A 13,107-nucleotide genomic window follows, 5' to 3' on the forward strand; every position below is an offset into this window, starting at 1 on the left:
AAGGACAATTTTATTTTTGACATTTTTTCCTCCATTGACGTTATTCTTTCCCCTGATATTATTTCCCTAATAAAATTAATATATTGCAACCAAATAAAGAGTTCTAAATTAAATTGCAATTGCGGAAACATTAAAAACATAAAAATGAGGGTAAAAATGGGAAGGCAGTAATTTGTCCGTTAGGAGAAAAAAAGGGGAAAAATAACTGGGGGGAAAATGGGGGTTTAATTGATACTACTATGCATTAAAAATGCAACATAAGTTTGAGTCTGCTTTACTCAGGGATACAGGGATAAGACAATGGCCGATAAATTTGTATACACAATGATATTACACAATATAACCCATTCTGTAGATTACAATTAATGGTTGAAACATTTGGACACTCAACTTAATTATTTAACTAATCCAACTTCAATAAGAGTTCCCAAAGTTTTTATGCTAACGAATAGGAAATCTTTCGAAACTAGTGTTATAAACAGCCCATTGTCCTCTCCCTCCCTGACAAAACCGTATTAAAGGGTTGAATGGGGATCATTTTTTGTGCAATTATCCTATCCATTTTGTCCCTGGGATTGCAGTTTTTTCCCTGGTTTTTATGCCGTTGCTTTATTGAGGCTTAGCATGATATGGTACTATTTCATTGCTTTATTTTTCCCCCCAGGAAAGAAGGGACTGGTACCCAAAGTTTTTTAACCACTAAATGTTATTTTTAAACATAAAAATCTTAGGTACTTTTGTTATGTTGTGTGCAAACTTTACAACCATTAAAAAAAAAGAGGTAACTAACATCGATAATCACCAAAAGGAATTAACATCAATTTATTGTCCATTGTCTTATCCCTTAAGATCCCTGTTATTTTCCCATACAAATATTTGGTGCATTTCTTTGGTTTGGGTATTTCTAGCAGGGATAATAAGGGGTAAGACAATGGACGATGAATTGGTGTACATCCCCAATGATGATTAACAAAAACCATTCTGTAGCTTTAAATTCTAGGTTGAAAACATTAGAGCCAACTTATAACACTTTATTAAAGTCCCCAAAGTTTTAAAGCCAATAAATGAGTGAACGTGTTTATAAAACTTTTGAGTCCTACATAAAGTGTTACCTAAAAGATTAAAATCTAAAAAAAAAATTTTACAAGGAAATTAACCAAAAAAAAAACTATTTTACAACCAAAAAAAAACTTCCAGAATTTCTTTCTCGCTTTTCACAAAGAGAAAGAAAAAAAGAAAATATAAAATTTACAAGGTATTCTTTGGGGGGTATTTAGTAAAGGGACTAAAACAAGGATGACAACATTCTTAAGTAGCGAATCTCAATAAATCATAGTTGGAAAATCATATATACAGAAGTAATACCGACCGACCAACAGATCAAGAAAATCTGAAGGGATAAGACAATGGCCGATAAATTGATGTACATCCCCAATAATGATACTCAAATTAACCCCTTCTGAAAATTAAAATTAGTGGTTGTAACGTTTGACCACTGAATTCAATGAATCAACCAATCAAAATTCAATAAAATCCCCAATTCTTAAAGCCAACGAATAAGAAACTGTTATTTGAAAACTTTGGGGACTATTTTAAAAACAAACCATTGTCCCCTCTCTCGAAGAATCTCCACAAAAACAGGCATACAAACGAACATTTTAAACGTTAGAAAAGCTTCACTTAAAAAAAGGGGTATATGTAATAAAAAGGGTGTAGTAATAAAAGTGTAATATATTTCAATACATAATTGAAAAGGTGGTTTGTTAACCATGGATGTAGTTCATCCAGAAAATAGGGATAGCTAAACATTATAATAAGAATAACAGAATGTCTTTCTACGTGTCTTAACCGATATGGTTCTCCTTTATAATGTAGCTTTTCATAGGTCCTAGGTAGGTTTTAAACTATTAGGGGTAGAGTACCACCACCCCCAAAAAAGAAATTTTTTGGTATAGAATACAATTTTATCTAAAGGCTTTGAGCATAAAAATTTATTAGTTTCTTAAAATTTAAGCATTATCTTTCTAATGATATCATTTAATTTTCTTAAGGGATCTAAAGGGATATGACAATGGCCAATTAATTGATCTACATCCCCAATGATGATGCACAAAATTACCCCTTCTGAACACTTATTGAAACAACCAATCAAAATGCAAAGTCCCCAAAGTTATAAAGTCAAAGAATAAGAAAACTTATTATAAAACTTTGGGGACTAGTGTAATAAACATTCCATTGTCCGCTCTCTCTGGAACATTCCTAAATCCCTGGGGAAAGTGTAAAAGCTCGCTATACCCCTCAAAGAGAGACAATGTACAAAGGTCAGACGACTGAACTCTATTCAAAATTCATGTCCTGTTTTTTTTGTGTGTGGATCCGCCTTTTTTTGGAGCATTTGCCTTTGTTTTGGAGGATTTTTTTTGGATGAATAGCAACTCTTTGAATCAGTTTTTATATAAAAAAGTATTATATATTCCACTAACAAAAAATATCTACTATTTCGGTGGCGTGCATAGGGTTTTGTTGTAAACCTTAATGAGGTGAGAAAAAAACAAGGGCAGGATATAACTATTTCATTATTAAAGAATAAGACAATGGCAGATAAATTGATCTACATCCCCAATGATGATACACTTAATTACCCCATCTGTAGATTACAATTAATGGTTGAAACGTTTAAACAACCAATCAAATTTTCCAAAGTTGGACCAACGAATAAGAGAACATTATTATAAAACTTTTGGGACAAGTGTAATAAACAGCACATTGTCCCCTCTCCCTCTGATACAATCCACCCAAGAATGTTGTCATCCTTGTTTGTTTGTTCCAAATTTACGAGTGAAAGTTGTTGAAATTTATTTATTTTATGATCAATATGGAAATTACTGAAATTAAAAATTGTGTGTCTGAGCTTTTTATTATTTTATTACTTTGGCCTCAAATATAAATATGTAACATCATGGTAGTAATAACTTTCTAGTTTTTTACCTAATAATTAAAACAAAGCATTTTTTTACAAAGACATTTAAAAAGTAGAATAAAATGGAACCAAAAAAGTTTTCTTTTTAAGGGATAAGACAATGAATGATAAATTGATGTAAATCCCCAGTGATGATAAACAAAATCACTACTTTTGTTGATTTTAATTATTGGTTGAAAAGACTACTATTTTGAGCCAACGAATTAAATGAAGTAGTAATAAAACTTTGGGTACAAGTGTAAATTTTACTCAATGTCTCCTCCCTACATCACTATAACGAACTATAATTATAAACTGGTTGTCAAAAAAAAGGATCCTTACCTGTGTTCGTTCCAGACAAGGCTGGCAGAAAGTGTGGAAACAGGGTAAAACCTGCAAATATAAGCAAGATTAGTTTTCCGCGGATTATAAAATATAAAATACAAAACATATTACGATACATCATTTTTAAGTATGAACAAAATAAACATAAAACGGAGGCCTTTATAAAATGAAAATAAGAAGACACTATTTGCTTATCCGAATAAAACTGGCTGAACTAAGTAAAACTTCTTATTAGACAGACAATAACACATCCTACTAGACATCTAATTACTAAATAGAACGACTGGAAATTTTGTTCTTATGCTTGAGCCAAAAACAAATTAAAATTCGATGCAATACTTTTTGCTGTCAATGATGGTTTTAATGTAGGGATAGCTACATGGAAGCTAAAAGTTCCCGTACTTTGTATTTCAAAGACGCTCCCCTTCAGAGACGCTTAAGCTTTTTATTTTGAGAGGTGTAAAATTTTAAGTGTTTCATTGTTTCATAGGGTTGAGGGGTAATCTAATGTATTTTAATTTTTTTTTGAGGTTGGTAAAATGAGGGGGGTTAACGCCCCTTTATCCCCACCCTTGGGACGTCTAAGCTCACCTTTGGTTGTACAAACGAAGAGTTGCATACTGTACATCTGTTGTTGGAGCCGACAAAATTACTGCCGCCTAGCGGGGAGGTTGATAATCCTAAAAATAAGAATGTGTGATTAGTAAAGTTTCATTTTCAGTAAAGAAATTTTAAGCATAAATTACAAGAGTTCATATAGGTAGGTAATAAAACCGATGTCACAATTGGTTTTAGATTGGTTGGAACAAACTAGCAGTGTCCAAACTTTTAAACCAATATTTTAGGGGTAATTTGGTTTATCATGATTTCATATTTCAGTTCTCAAAAATTTCCGATAAATGAAATTATTAGTGCAAAAGTCTACACACTTCACTTTTTTAAAACCCAATTATGATTTAAAATAACACAGCTAATAAAAGAACTCTTTTATAAAACTATGGGATCAGTATAATTTACAGTCCAATGTCCCCTCCCTCCCCGTTTATCTAAACGATTTCCAGTTTACTTTTTTAGCAATTTTAAAGGTACAAAGTTTTAATAGAGAAATATGAAAATCATATTTGCTCTTATAAAAATATTTTTCTTTATATTAAAAGGATTAATTTTAATAAAAATGTTGAGAAGGGTCTAATTACTTTTTAGAGAGATTTTTTACAGAAATCTTACAAAATTAATTTTTACGTTCGAAGATTAATCAAAGGCGAACTCTTGAATTTTTAGTACTGTTTGTATTTTTTGGCACCAATCCCTCCCCAAGTTAGGGGATTGTTGGTTGAAAAGTTTGGACACTACTGGTTTGGTAACAACCCTCCAAAACTATATAAAACGCAAACGCGGTTATAAAACTTTGGCTACCAGTGTAATTTACAACCCAATGTCCCCCACTTTCTTAAATCTAAATGAGTATGTCAAAGAAATCTCAATATTTTTCAGTCAAAAACTCCCAAGAGACTAATATACATATTTTTGAAAATATTTCTAAGGACGAAAAAAATACAATATCAATAAATTCAAATTTATATAGAATATGTAAAATATCAAAATGGTATTCAAAATAAAAAAAAACCAACCATGTTATATTGTATATAACTAAAAAAGCAGCTAAATTGACGGCTTAAAAGCTTTTTTTTTATAAACAGTTATGAAAGATCCAACTATTGTCTTTTAGATGATATAATTTTAAAAATATCATGTTCATACAAAAATGAGAAAACTTTACAAAATAGCAAAAGGTAAACTTTTAATATATAGTCTTGAAGCATTTTATTCGCATGTGCTTATGGCAATTACCGAGACAGTAAAAAGATTAAATGCATATATTGCAAGAGTAATATTTGTAGGAATAGAATAAATATTTGCTGTGACTAACCAGTGCAGAATTGTGGAAACACCTTTTGATACCCAGACACATTCTAATCTCATCAATTTAGTTTGTCTACCAGGAATGAAGAGATGGGGATTAATCTACGCCCCTTTATTCCCCAGAATAATGTTAGTAAATTTTTTTGTAGGATATAGGAGAAACAAAACTTTGTGAGAAATTTTTACTTCTTTCAAAAAACTTTGTACATTGATCTTTTTTAGAGGCGGGGGAGGGAGTTATCGCCCCTTGTAATGCTCTATCCTACATTGTCTATACACTGAATCCCTGGTTGTCTACCAAATAATGAAAAGAGAAAAAGTCTTCAGAGATAAAAGGCTATGCCAATAGAAGATAAATTATCCAAATCCTTTACAGATATTATTTCTTTTTTTATTATGGACTATCTTCCTTTTAGCTATCCCTGTGTGTCTCTTATCAAAAGTGTAGCTATAAAACTGCATTTTTTTAAACATAAGAATGTTGCTTCAAAAAAATTGACATAATAGTATGTCTAAATCTCTAACTTTAGAAATTTAAAATAGCTTTTAATCCATTTTTATTTGCTACAACGTAAAAGCACCCATTCTCAATTTCAGAGAAATCATTTTCTCACAAGAGCATTTGGTTAGAAAATAATTTTCCAAAATTAATACTGGAAAAAAAACTTGTTAAAAACAATTTCCGTGATTTTTTATATATTTTTTCTTTAATATCCTAAACATGTTTTTTTCCTTTCATCGCATTTTTCTCCAATTTCTAAATGGCTGATAAATCGATGAACATCCCCAATGATAAAAAATAAAATTACACCTTCTGTAAATTAAAGTTTGTGATTGAAACACTCAATGAACCAACCAATCAGAATTCACTCCCAAAAAAAATTGTAGAAAAACTTTGCTTCAAAAATGTGTTAAAAATTAGAGGCAATTATATATATGTGATAAAACTCCTACTTTTAACTGTTACTTGTCCTTAAGCAAAATTGTTTAACTGTTGTTTTAAAGAATTTTGTTTTAATTATGCTTTTTAGCATGAAGGGATGGGACAATGTAAGCAGAGATTCTAATTCAATATTCTAGGTCAGGGATCTAAAGAGATAAGACAATGGCCAATAAATTGATGTACATCCCCAATAATGATACACAAAATAACCCTTCTTGTAGATTACAATTAGTGGTTAAAACGTTTGGACACTTAACTAAATGAACCAACCTATCAAAATTCAATAAGAGTTCCCAAGGCTGTAAAGCCAACGAGTAAGAAAGTGTTATTTTAAAACTTTAGAGACTAGTGTAATAAACAGCCAAATGTCCCCTCCCAGTCAATTGTAAATTAATTGTCTCCTCTTGGGGGGTGGGGGGGGGGGGGGGTGAATTAAGTTCCTCTGCAAATGACCGATCCCTTTAAGCCTAAATACTGTTGTACGTATAAATGGCTGGTATTACCAAAGAATAAGATAATCACGGATGGTAAGGAAAGGATTACTGCATGAAAAAAAAATACGCTAAAATATTATTTCGTACGGAAAAACTGAAGTACGTGAATAGTTATTTATCGTATCGTTTTATAGACAGCTTTCCGCAGACATTAAAATACAAAATTATAAGATCAAAACGAGTTTTGTTAACCCCGAGTAATCGAAGCCCAAGCTATCAACACTGGTATTAATTTTATGATTCTTACTTTAATATTCGTGGAAAATTGACTGAAGAACGATGCTTTAACTGATTTTTAGTATGGCTGAGAACCGGTTTAAATCCAGCGGATATTTATCTGCCATATTTTAAATATAATTTCAAATTTATGAGTGGATTTTAATATATAAATAAACTTAAACATTGCAAGAATAAAATCACTAAAATAAACTAATATTTCAGATTTTAAAGAAAAAAATACTTTTATTGAAGACACCTATCCATTGGATCCTAGTGGGTATCTTAATGCCAAACCATTTGGCATAAGTCAGATCATATGATGATTATTATTCAACAAAACTTTGCAGACAAATTGTCCCAGGATTACCCGCCAGAAAAGATGGTGGGATTCACCTTGAAAAAAGTACAAAAATATTTAGATAAATCTTTTTCTTGCGCATAAATAATGTGAGATGATTTTACAAAATTGCATTTTAGATTTATCAATGGATAAGAAAACTAATTGGGCATTTATTTACTTTAGAAAGCATATTACTGCCTAGTTTATCAAGTCATGTGTATCCTTATTGTATAATTGTATTTTCATTTATGTTTAAGATCTTATAGGGACAAATGTAAGTAGTTAATTGGCTGTGGGAACAATTATGGAATTAAATTGTTAAAAACGCCAAAATAAAGGTGTAATAGGTTTAATGTAAAATGGAGCTTATACCAAAAACATCCTATTAATTTATCATGATAGCACTATAGCCAATAGATCAAATATAAGTTATTTATCACAATGTATTAAAACCAGCTTTCTACGGATTTCAAAATGCAGAAAGCAGGATATAATACAATGCTATACATAATTTTTCAGTATACCTGAAAACCGGTTCTAATCCACTAGATAATTACCTAACAGTTTGGAAGCGAAACTGGAAAATTCATTACTGTAAATTCTAATGGTACCCAAACTATTATAAATGTATATTACCTGAAGTTGAGCTGGCAGAGCCTGTGCTGGCTCTGTCAAGTGATGAAGAAGAACTGGTGGCTGAAGATACTCCTGAAGATGAGAAGGTGTGGGGGTAGGCATCCAGGCCATGATCTACACAACATGCAACATTGTAATACCAATTGGATACGGCTAAGAAGTAGGTCTGTATTAATTATGGTCCCTAGTTTGATGAGGGATATCATGAGAAAAGGTAAAAACTGTTCCAAAATAAGAACTGTTTTACATAATAAACCTGATCCTAATAAAGTGCACCTTTCTTTAAATTAAGAAACTTGTTCAATTTCTTAAAAGTTATCAACATCAAAAGCTCTCTTAGGGGTTTATTAAAAGATATTAAAAGTTTAAGAAAACTAAAAAATTAGCAGAGAAGTTTAACAAAGTACACTTAAAAGGAACTCAATATAATTTTAGTTTATTAAAATGAAATAATCCAACTTTTAAATCAATGTTATTAGCTAAATATTAGAAGAAATGTTTATGATAATAAACAAAAAGTTCCAGCACCTAATTTACCCTGGAATGAATGAGCCCAGGTGGTCTGGTTGACATGATATTCCCTGCTAAAGGGCCATTACCCCAACAATTTGCCAGAGAAAATGAGGTATTTATTTAACAAGCTTTGTAATATCATGTAGCTGCAACTTTTGTACACACAATGCAAAAGAAAAACAAAAGTAGAGGAATATTATTTATTTCAGAAATTAACACTTAAAATAAATTGATTATTTTATTCATAACGTCTCACTTTTTTTCTTTTCTCTCAGAGATGTGTTTAAAGTGATAAAGATCTTGATTGATGAACTATTTCTTTTTAAAAAGTTTTCCTTTTGTGCACACATTCATCACTACACCAGGAGCAGGATGATACGCTTATGAAAAAGTTTCTTGATAAATAGTGTGATTAGGTTTATTGACAAGGAGCAAGAATATTCTAAACAAGGACAAATTAATCCAACCCATTTTGAATGTTCTTGGTTTTGTGTTTGAAAAATGAGCCAATTGACCTCATTTAAGAAGCTTTTAAATCTTGTGCAACGCATTTAAATATTTATCTTCTTGAACAGTAATGTCAAAGTGCCATTTTTCCATGAGTTTCTAATGTGAATGTAGAACAGAGAATCTTGCATATATGCAATAATTCTGAACTGGTTCAACATACGGTCATGTACCTTTTGTGAAGATATTCAACTTTTCATTTTATGTATACGTATAATTATTTATTAACAAAGGGATTCCTTTTAAACTCTAATGGCACAAAAATATATTTTGGCAACTTAAATTGCACAGAAGCAATAAAAGGACAATGTTTAAGTCGACACCATCATACATAACTTCCCCCCTTCATAATGTATGCAATAAAATTGCTGGAATCTCTTGTAAGTGCATTTTGTGGGCACTTGGTTTTTGTTGTATGCAATGAATTAAGATATAACCCATCTAAATGTACAACAATATACTACACATCTTTATAACTGTAATATGAAATGAGAAGCTAGGAAAGAGGAAAAATGATGTCAATCATATTAAAAATTTCCTAGGAATTCTTTTTGGTTAATTTTAGTTTATCACATAATAAATGGAATTCATTCTGATATCATTTCTTTGTGTCATAAAAAAATTGATTAGTAGTAGGGTTGGGCCAGATACCAGATACTTAATATCAAACTGATTTATGATGCCAGATATCCGACCAACGCACAATATCTGGCAAATTACCTGATAACCAGATATCCAACATTAGAAATCAGCCAGATATCTGGTAACTGGATAGTTTCAATATCCAGAATTCGGCTGAATATTGAAAATGGCTGGATATCCAACCCAACCCTAGTTACTAGTAGGCACATATAATCTTTTATTTTATATTAAAGTTTGATCACATTAAAAAACATTAAATCCTCACATTTACATGTCAGAAAGAACAAGTTCTAAACCAAAATGTCAAAGATTTGAAAAGTCAAACTCTTCTTGTTTCTTAAAAGTACAAATGTAACCATGTTTCTTGTAATAAAGGATAGGTCTTGTTGTACTTTTATCAAAATAGTTTGAAAGTAGGTAATTTATTTCTCTTTCTACTCGAATGAATGGGACTTCAAAGTTTTTACAAAAATAAAGAAATACTTTGATAAGTTGATGGTGTATTTTAACATTTCTAATGTAAGAAAACCTAAATCTAATCTACATTATTAGATCTTTTATCCTTACTTACAATAAATGATTTTCACAAAAGGAAACAGTTAGATCCACAAAACATTTTCTGTTCACTTGTAAAGCATATGTACTATTTAACTTTACTGCAAAATGAATGGCTCCAAAAATACAATTTATAGAGAAAAAAATGAATATTCTCTCCAGTATATCCTGCTTTGTATAAATATCAAGATCTTTTTGGTTACTCCCAAACTACTAGAGGTATTTTTAGGCCCTCTTTGAATACAAAGCCCTTATATGCAGTAATAGGTTAAGAAAATAAAACTCCTTTGAAACCAAATATGAAACTAATAGCATTTTAGTAAAAATCTTAAAATAATATTTAAAATCCTGCGGTAGCTTTCATGGATCTAACTAAGAAATGTGAGAAAAAAGAGAAGAGAGAGAGGGAGATTATAAATATATCTAAAGATTTGGCTGAGCTCTCTTTATTTGTTCATTACAAATTAATTTCCTTCCATCAAAGCTGGTGAGGTGCATGTCAAAAACTAATTACATTTTCTCTCTCTTCTTAAAAAGAACAAAAATCCTTCTCTTATTTTTCTCTCTAAAAAGATCACAAAAGAAAGAAATAATTAGTTTCTGCTAATTTAATTATTATTTATATATATTCTTTGCAAAAAAAAGGGTTTTAAAACACAAAAGTAAGTTATGTCTAAAAATAACTTCAAAACATTTTCAAAATTAAATGAATTTCTAAAAGGTACACAACCTAAAGTGATTCCAGGGATAAGACAATTATGCATAGAATTCTCCCTTAATTGATGGTTTTAAAAATTTGGACATTCTAGTTAAAAACAATCAAAATTCAATAAAAGTACCCAAAGTTTATGAGCAGACTGAGTAGAAAATTTTGGGTACCAGTATAATTTACAGTCCAATGTCTCCTCCCTCAATCCCTCCCTGGGTGATCCTCGTTCTTTTGGTGAAACAAAAGTTGTAGATCCATGAACAAATATCTTTAATTAAAAACTTTTAATTTTAATCGGCAGTGTTGGAAACTTTAATGATGAATTTTGGTAGATTTTTTTTTTTAATTTTAATATGTACAAAATTTAAACATATTTTGTTTTTTAATGAATGATCTTAATGGTATCTGTCACTAATAGTCTTGTTATCCAGGGATCTAAAGGGATAAGACAGTGCCGATAAATTGATGTACAACCCCAATGTTAATACACAAAATTACCCCTACAGTACATTACAATTAGTGGTTGAGACATTTAGACACTAAACTAAATGAGCCAACAAATCAAAATTCAATAAAAATCCCCAAGGTTGTTGAACCAATGGGGACTAGTGTATTTAACCGACCAATGTCCACTCCCTTCCTGGTCACTTAGTCTTATTACCATTATTATTTTTTTTTGATTTAACAATGTTGCATGTGCCTGAGTTGTCACAGAAGGCGAGGGCGCCATTAAGGCTGTCTATGGAGGGGGTGGGGGAGCTCATAGCCCCGGAATTCTGTCTAACCATGGCTACAACTGGTCATTAACCGGTCATCAAGTGGTCATCTAGCGGTCATCCAGACATTCAAGTCAATACCTGAAATAAAAAATATCGTGTGAGATTTTCTACTAACATCAATACTAATAAAATCAATATCATAAAAGGTTTTATGCAGGGATCTTAAGGGATAAGACAATGAATGATAAATTAATGTACATCCCCAAAGATGATAGACAAAATTAAACCTTATTTAGACTAAAAACAGTGGTTGAAACGTTTGAACAATCAACTTAATGAACTAACCAATCAAATACACTAAAGTCACAGACATTGTTGAACCAACCAATAAGAAAAATTTATGATAAATTTTTGGAGACTAGTGAATTAAACAGTCCAATGTCCCCTCCCTCTCTGGGTTTTATGTGTAGCCCTACAAGTTATTAAACGAATCTTCAAAAAATTCTTTACAGGATCAAAATATTTATATCTTATGGGGTTTCAAAAGATCTCATAGAAACCTTAATACCTTAAAAATGTTTTAAAAAGATTTTTTATAGGTTTCTATCATAAAAAAAACATACATTAAGAGTTATTTCTTTTCAAATCTAACATTTCTATGTCTTGGTTCAGAAAAATCAGCTTAAAAACCCATTTGTGGCCCCAGTATCTTAGTGTATCCTTTTCCTCTTTGAGATTAGGTTTCAATTTATTGTAGAATTCAACATTAATAAAAAATTACAAGTGGTAATTTTACCATTTATTACACTAGTACTCAAAGTTCCATAACCAAGTTTTGTTATTTGTTGGTGAAATATGATTGGTTGTTTCAAACCAATAATTTTAACTACAATGGGGATTATTGGGGATAATATATCAATTGTCCATTGTCTTATCCCTTAAAATCCTTGCCATTTTACCAAATATCTCTCTCTTGCAACCCCCCCCCCCCCCCCCCATCCACCCCACCCCGAACTAAATCCCAGAATTGGCAAATGTAAACAAAAATTACAGCGCTCAATTTGCATTTTTGAGAAGACAAAGTTTGCTACTATATATTCCAAGTTTCAAAATATATGCAGATACACATCCAGGGTGGCCAACAGAGATGTTTTCCCCAATGATGATAAACAAAATGACCCCTTTTGTAGTTTGGACACTTTGAAATCAACCAATCAAAACAATGGACAATGGATGATAAATTTGTGTATATTTCCAATGATGATAAACAAATTACCCCTTTTGCAGATTAAAACAATATTCAACAAATAAGATGACGTAATTATAAAACTTTGGGTACCAGTGTATTTAGTGCTCCAAAATAAGGGTTATCAATATGAATTAAAGAATATAAATCATCAACATTCAATATAATATTATTTGTATTTAAAATTTTTTGACAACCCTGGAAAAAGTTGTGTTTCTAGATGTGACAAGAGTATGGAAAAACTTAGGGTACCTGTGTAATTATTCTGGCAACCCTGGAAAAAGTTGTGTTTCTAGATGTGACAGGAGTATGGAAAAAGACAAAGAGAAGTAGAAACTAAATCCAGCGATAAAGGGA

The 13,107-nt window shown here is 30.9% G+C and overlaps 1 protein-coding gene across 9 annotated transcripts in view; it reads right to left on the minus strand.

Moving 5' to 3' along the window:
* Positions 1 to 13,107, minus strand: part of LOC145318775 (protein brain tumor-like) — a 260,980-nt gene that overhangs the window by 45,571 nt on the left and 202,302 nt on the right. For all 9 annotated transcript variants that reach the window (XR_013879508.1, XR_013879512.1, XR_013879509.1 and 6 more), the window contains exons 2-5: positions 11,486 to 11,642; positions 7,860 to 7,973; positions 3,896 to 3,984; positions 3,302 to 3,352 (exon numbers count right to left, since the gene is read on the minus strand). Coding sequence is in view for 3 of the 9 variants with exons in the window: in XM_080160315.1 (XP_080016441.1) it covers positions 3,302 to 3,352; positions 3,896 to 3,984; positions 7,860 to 7,973; positions 11,486 to 11,573 (342 nt within the window). In the remaining 6 variants the exon portion in view is untranslated. The remainder of the gene's footprint in view (positions 1 to 3,301; positions 3,353 to 3,895; positions 3,985 to 7,859; positions 7,974 to 11,485; positions 11,643 to 13,107) is intronic.

Source organism: Acartia tonsa, chromosome 5 (genome assembly GCF_053477335.1).
Source record: "Acartia tonsa isolate MP-2025a chromosome 5, ASM5347733v1, whole genome shotgun sequence".
Classification (NCBI taxonomy): domain Eukaryota; kingdom Metazoa; phylum Arthropoda; class Copepoda; order Calanoida; family Acartiidae; genus Acartia; species Acartia tonsa.